Source organism: Engraulis encrasicolus, chromosome 17 (genome assembly GCF_034702125.1).
Source record: "Engraulis encrasicolus isolate BLACKSEA-1 chromosome 17, IST_EnEncr_1.0, whole genome shotgun sequence".
Classification (NCBI taxonomy): Eukaryota; Metazoa; Chordata; class Actinopteri; order Clupeiformes; family Engraulidae; genus Engraulis; species Engraulis encrasicolus.
In genome coordinates, this window is record NC_085873.1 from 27,755,444 (window position 1) to 27,763,095 (window position 7,652).

The 7,652-nt window shown below is 43.8% G+C and overlaps 1 protein-coding gene across 1 annotated transcript in view; it reads left to right on the top strand.

Moving 5' to 3' along the window:
* Nucleotides 1-2,723, top strand: part of gfra1b (gdnf family receptor alpha 1b) — an 89,870-nt gene extending 87,147 nt beyond the window's left edge. Inside the window, exon 11 of the mRNA XM_063221271.1 lies at nucleotides 1,461-2,723. Within this exon, the coding sequence (XP_063077341.1) occupies nucleotides 1,461-1,658 (198 nt within the window). The 3' untranslated portion in view covers nucleotides 1,659-2,723. The remainder of the gene's footprint in view (nucleotides 1-1,460) is intronic.
* The last annotated feature ends 4,929 nt before the right edge of the window (nucleotides 2,724-7,652 follow it).

Here is a 7,652-nt window from a genome sequence, read left to right on the forward strand (position 1 = left end):
AGGGTAAACATTGCACTCAAAAATTATACTGTCAAATGCACAACAATTAAAATGTGAAAATAAATATTATACACGTCTACACGCACTAGTTGCAGCAATACGTGTACAGTGTATTCTAAAACGCAATTTCGTTGTCAAATTTATTTGTCAATAAAAAGCTCTTGATTGATTCTTGATTAAATGAATATGACATGTTTACATGTCGTTTAGTTTTCAGATGAAGATATATTCTAGAGGACGTGTGCATGTGGTCCCCCCCACCTGTTCTCCTGTCACTTCATATACATGTCAGCATCTCCCGAGACGCACTTGGACAGGTTCCCTGGTGCAACCCAAAACCTCTAGACTGGCCTTACGCACACACACAGGCGCTCACTTGCTCCAACGCTGGGTCGACACTTCCCCTTTGACCTCCCCCCTCTGACCTCATAAAATTCACTCTCTAGAACTGTCTCTCTCTCCGGCTCTGACTGTCTGTCCGTCTGTGTCTGTCTGTGTTTGTATGCGTTTGCCTGTCTGTCTTATTCTCTCCCCAGCTGTCTCTGACTCTGTCTCTCTGTCTGTCTGTGTCTGTATTAGAGCATGACACGGGAGTGGATTTTCACTCCCGTCCCATCCCGGTCCCAGAAAAAAAATCCCATCCCGTCCCGTCCCGAAGTGGAGTAAAAGAAACAAATCCCATCCCATCCCGTCCTGAAAAGAATGTCTCCCAATCCTGCCCACTCCCACTCAAAATCAATCCCACTCCCGTTTCATAGGCTTTTTTAATGAAAAAATAAGCAAGCATTCCCGCTCTCATTCATTTTTATTCCCGCTCCTGCCCGCTCCCATTCATCTTCATTCCCGCTCCTGCCCGCTCCCGTTCACCTTCAAAATTTTGACTCCCATGGGAATTCCTGAAAAATGTCATCCTCTATCTGTATGCATGTGTCTATCTGTCATATTGTATCTCCAGCTCTCTCTCTCTGACTCCGTCTCTGTTTGTATGAGGTTGTGTGTCTGTTTTTGATTTTCACTTTTCTTTAAAAGCTTATGAGTCATCCCAGGCACTGTGGTGTTTCAAAATGGGCTGTTGTTGCTGTTGTCAACATTTTTTTTTCTTGAATTACCTCTTTGTTTATTCACGAAGGCCCACTGTATTTATTTTAACAAAATATGCTCTCCTTTTGTGGTAGGAACATTTGAACTGATTTGTTTAGACTTACTCTAGTGTAAATAAACAAACGATTTAAAATTTCAAAAATGTTTTAAAATCTTAACATCTTAACCTCTATCTGGTTGTCTCTTTTCATTTCTCTTGCTCTCTCTTTCTCACTCTATCTCTCTCTATCTCTTTCTCTCTCTCTCTCTGTCTTTCCCTCTCTCTCTGTCTTTCCCTAACCTTCTCTCTCTCTCTCTCTCTCTCTCTCTCTCTCTCTCTCTCTCTCTCTCTCTCTCTCTCTTTCTCTCTCTCTCTGCAGCTCGATGACCACATCACCTCTAACTCCATCGTCCAGAAGAATACAGCGGTGGCTCCTCTCCCCACGCTGGGCCTCCTTCTGCTCCCCTTACTCCTCATGCTGCTCCCCCTGACCACCTCCTCCTCGCTCCTGCACCTCCAGGCACCACCACCTCCCCCATACGCCTCCTCCTCCTCCTCCTCCTACCACCTCCTGTAGCTCTGCCTCTGCGGTTCGGTTTGGGATGGGGCTGCTGGGTGGTGTGGTGCAGTGCAGTGTGACTCTGTACTATAATCAAGCCTCTTTCCTCTTCTCCGTTATCTCTCGCCTAGGCCCCTTCCTCCCTGTCCTCGCTCATATACCATACGATAACCTTTTTTAAAGCTTTATTTTTATTTAGGTTTTTTTGTTGTTGCTTTTATTCCTGTCTTCTGCGAGTGATACCAGTAACTGTCCCAAGGTGTGGTGGTGTTTGTAGGTGTGCCGACGTTGACTGTGTCCCAGAGTGCAGCTGCTTTATACATATATTTCTCCACTCATGATGAAGAGAAGGCTGTTGAATGGGTTAAGGGGTCAGGACATGGATGGTGGACTGAGTTCTTACAGGGGAAGTGGGGTGTGGTGGTGGAGATTGACAGGGATTGGTTCTCCTTGATCATTTTTTTGAGGGATGAGATGAAGATGGGCATGTTTTTGATCATATTGAGAGAACAAGAGACACTGACGCATCGCATATGCTCCTTTTCTGTTCTGAACTGTCAAACATTAAGTGGACGAACGAACTGAACCATATTACCAGGCTTCTCTGCCTGCCTCTCTGAGGTCTGTGTTTTGAGGGGGTTAAGGCGAGCCAGCTCCACAGTTTGCCCACAGAAGTCATGGACTTTATCACAGTGGTGGAAGAGAGCGTGAGAAAGAAAAGACACTGACTTAGGAGATTTCTGTGGAATTCGATGCTGTGCTTCTACCCTTCCATCCACTCCCCACAGGTTTGAGCCCCTCCATCCCCCTTTGCACTCAGACCTTCAAACCAACCACCATACCTCAGTGAAAGCAGCAGCGTTACCAATGCGCTACGACTCATCTGCTCAGTCTTGGCACACTTGATTGTCATGAGACAGTCATAAGACCTCCCATTCAATTGAAGCTTCTACAGTACACCCGTTCTCCACTACTACTCCGGAATTAACCCACAAGTGGCTGACCTTCGTTAATCCAGCACGCATTCAAGCAAGCACGCTATCGCCTTCTGCACATCCATACTTGGGATCAACTGGATCACACACACGGACACACGGACACGCGCACACGCACGCACACGCACGCACACGCACGCACACGCACGCACGCACACACACACACACGGATACACACATGCACGCACACGCACACGCACACGCACACACACACACACACACACACACACACACACACACACACACACACACACACACACACACACACACACACACATACAAACACAGACACGTGCACATACACTCTCTTTACATTCAAACTTGGGATCAACTGTGTCCCTCATACGGGCACATACACACTGCGCCACACATTCACTCACACACACATACTCGCACGACACATCAGACATACCTCATATGGCCGCTCTTGCATTTCTGCCTGGACTTTGTTTGGACATGACGGCACAGGTTGAGCGGTTGGTTGGTCGAGGGTGGGACTGCGTGCCAGAGGGCGTGAGGTGAAGAGAAGGGCAAAATAATGGGGAACGGTGAAAAGACTTCACTTGAAAAGACTTGAGGTCTCCCTGATTCAGATCTGAACTGTTATGAACTTTTAAAGAAAGAGACTTGTATGGACATTTTACTGCACACTGACAGGGAGGAACCGTTGCCTCTGGCTATTAACGACAAATCCACAATGCAAGCAAGAACAAAGGTGGTAAAAGTCACAAAGATAGTCACCCCCGGAAACATTTATTTTTGTTTTTTTTGTTTCTTTTTGCTTCATGTTCTCTTGCAGATGTACTTATGTATGTATGAACGCCTCAGCCATTCACTTGTACAGCGAAAAAAATAGTTAAGACTGAATATCTCCTGTGTTTGTAGCTCCAGGATTTCTTTGAGCATAGACGTTTTAAATGATGACCTCTTTATGATATTCGATTGTCTATGTCATGTAAAATATCATCATCTGTTGTGTTATGATAGTCGACAGCATATTTGGGTGAGTTGAGGAGTGAGTTGCAGGCTACGGTTGTTGAAGTTGAAGTTGGCAAGTTTTTCTGTTGTCATATCTATGCTCTGAATTTCTGGGATTCGGGAAGTTGTACATGAATTATCAGACAAGTACAGCTAAATCTGTAGTCAGCAAGTGTATGTAATGAAACATTAAACCGTTTCAGACTACTAAATTACTAAAATTACTAAAAACTCCCTCAGTCGGCATACATTATCAAAATCCTTCCCCCTTTATAGACAAAATGTGAACTCAACCTAAATATTTACTCCGTGGAGCCACTGTATACGGCAGAGCTTACCGCAAATCAAGACAAATTCGTGAAATAGCTTAAATATAATTATATGTGAAGAAGAAACAGAAGGCAGTTAACTTCTGAACAGACCTGGGGAGCGCTGCCCTGTTTTGTAAACACCACCACAGGTTTGGATGGAGTTAGAGAATTCAGGATTTTGTTTCTGTAATAGTCACATACTACATACTACTGCAATAGGGCCGCTTGCAGCTTTTGAGGGGCCAGGACAACGTTGTTTTAAAGACAACCCCCCCCCAACCCAATCCACTACATACAATAATGAAAAAAAAAAAATTGGTCCTCCCCTCTCCCTCAATAGGGTACATTTTAAACTTTTGTTCCTCCTTCTGGCCTCTGGTAATAGTCACGTACTACTTTCGGAATCCCATGACAGCTCAAGGAAATATGACATAATATGAAAACAACTTACCGGCTGCACCTTAAAGACTCTGTCACGGCAGTCATGATGATGATGAAAACGTAGTGTAATGTTCAATAAGTGATCAATGGTTATCTCATTATTTCAGGTGCTGATGAAGTATCATTTCTGGGGTGCATTTCTGGAAAGCGTAGTTGTTAGCAGTTAGCAACTTGGGTAGTTGCCAATGGGAAATAGCATTGCGACGAACGAAGTAGCTAACATAGTTAGCAACTACGCTTTCCAGAAATGCAGCCCTGCATTGTTGTGGTAATGTTAATCTGTAAAAAACAAAAACAAATAAAAAATGTATAAGGGGCAGTACAAAACTTAAGGTTATGGACTAACTCATACAAATTAAAGAAGTCAAAGTTAACAGAATTGCCCTCTTGTATGGCTCTTGTGCTCAAACAAAAATAAAAAGAGACTGTATTCGATTTTCCAGAATTCATTCCTTAATGGGCTAATATAGATCACACTGGCAAAAGGTCAGAAACAATAGCACGAGATATCTATATATCAACGACATATCCTCCAGACAATGATACCATTTGCTATTTTCTATTATCATTTGAGAATGGATTTATGAAAAAAAGATGCTTCTGGGAAAATATTTTATTTCAGGAAAGGTTATACAAAAAGTTAGACATGTTTACCTTACTGCATGGCACACGGCTGGACTAGACATCTGGTGTATGGGGCATGCTTGGGGCATTCTTGTTTTTATTTTTCTTATTTTTATTTTTCCCTTTGGAGACCATGCCACAGTTGGATCAGGGTTGGAGAACCTATGTCTCGAGGGTCATTTATGGCCCTTGAGGTCATCCTATCCCTGTTATAATTTCAATGTTATGCAGTTTCACATGAAATATGAAATAAGACATGTTTTGTAAAGATATGTTAGAAATTACACTTGCAATACAAGTAAGTTATATTTTAAGGGGACCTAGTGAAGGTGGGGTCTGTTGTAAAGGTGGCTGCCTTTGTCTAAGCCTAAAGTGCAGGGGGAAATCCTGGTTTGTGTTCATAGTACGGCCCTTGGAGGACTTTATAAAATATGAAGTGGCCCCTTGAATGAAAAAGGTTTCCCACCCCTGTTTTAGATGGTGCAATCTATTGGGGCAACTTTAATACATGTATAGAAGACATTGGACAATCATATTACAGTGTAGCAGGGGGGACAGTATGAGGGACTGTTCTATGCAACAACAACAAATCTGGTCTCTGACCAGCCCTTCTGCATGGTGTTTGAGAACATCATGATGCTCTACTATCCTGCCTCTCTCTGCTTTGCCACTATCCGAGCGCGAGTGTCCGAGTCCGTTTTCTTGTTTTCGCCGCTGGCCTAATCCATCACATTGCAGACAACCATCAGCGGAATATGAATGGCCATTAAGTCATTGATAATACGATCACCTATTCACTTCCCTGCAGCCGGGATGCTGTTAAGGGGGGGGTCATACACATGGTGATTGATGCTGGGCTGTATATTCTCTCCCCCCATTTCCCCCCTCCCCTCTCCCCTCTTCACCCCCACCTTTTGCAGCTATTAATGGCTAGAGGGCATGATGTTTGATTTTGCAGTTTTTAGATATCGTAAAAATGCTCCATTAAAAAATACGGATAAGTCGACCTCATAAATAAAAGTCCTTGTTTGGGGAGAGAGAGAGGAGAACACAGAAACAAAAAGCTAGCACTGCCACCGAAAGTCCTTCTAACATACAGTAGAGAATTATTATTAAAACTATTATTATTGTTATTATAATGATTATTATTATAAGTATTATTTATTTTCAAGTAGGCCTACTATTTCAGTGGTGCTGCTAGCTCTACACTAATGGCCAGAGAGAGGACGTGTAAGGCCATGTTAGTGTTAGCTTGGAGCCCAGGAGGGTGAATGTGAAATGCTGTCGGTCTGCATTGGGGGTGAGAAGGGATGATGAGTTGCCCTTTTCCCGGTTACTGCTCTCTCGCCTGGGGCCCAAACACCACCTGAGTGTGGTGTGGTGTGGTGCAGCACTGAGCCACTGGAACTCAGGAGCTAGCAGCGCTAACTCTAACTGCATTTGCTACCACCAGCAGCAGCAGCAGCAGCTGCGTGTATGGCCTCCAACAACCTCTGTCCAGTCAGAGGGAAAAAAGCTATGCAAAGATGACATTTTATTGTCATGCTTACGTGGTCCCGTGGTTTATTGCATGTGCCTTGACATAACAATGCAAGGATGAGCAAAATGCATGGACGAACAATGGTGATCTTATGGCCGTACTGGTACATTATTTCACCATTTTTTTCCGACACAATTCTTGTTCAGAGAAGTTTTCCTAAATGTTCCTAATATTCAGTTTCACAGAATTTTTGACGAAGTTTTTGTCCTCTACCCTTGGAGCTAAACACCACCTGAGTGTGACGTAGTGTAGTATTAGTCAGTGGAGGTCGGGAGCTAGCGGCGCTAAGAGCATCACCCACCACCACCGCTAGCAGCTGCTTGAAAGGCCTCCGACAACCTCTGTCCAGTCAGGGGGAAACAGCTATGCAAACGTGACATTTTATTTTTATGCTTTGTTTCATGGCACATGAAATAAGCGGACCCATGGTTTATTTCATGTGCCTTGACATAACAATGCAAGGACGAACCATAGGCAAGGACAAGCAAAGGTGATATTCATTCTGAATACCCCGGTATAATTTCCACACATTTATTTTCCCCCACACAAATGTATTGCACCTAACAGTGGCATTCCTAAATGTTCCTAATATTCTTTTTCTAACTAAGTTTTGGATGACATTTTTACCCTCTACCAGCCTGAGGACTAAACATCGAAGTGTATTCAGGGTTGCCAGATGAGGACCTTCTCAGAACCTGTCCGGAAGCACTGAATCCACCCCATTTGAACTGAATTCCTTTGATTTCTATGGACAAAAATTTGTAGAAAAACCCACCCAAATGCCCTTTTTTGCCCTGTTTACCCTAAGACGGTCATCTTAAGCAGCCCAGTTGGGCGGGAAACCACCCAGTCTCCAACATTGAGTGTAGTGCAGCACTAGTCAGGGCTAACAGCCTAGGCTAACAGCCTATGCCACCTTCACCAGACGCCTAGACCTTCAGCATTGGCAACAGCCTCCAACAACCTCTGTCCAGTCAGGGAAAAAATGTTATGCAAACATGACATTTTATTTTTTATGGCGTATTTCATGACACGTGAAATAAGCCATCCTTTGGTGTGCCAAGAAATGAACAAAGCAAGGATGAACAAAGGTGATCGTTTGTCACGATTCAGACAGACGAGG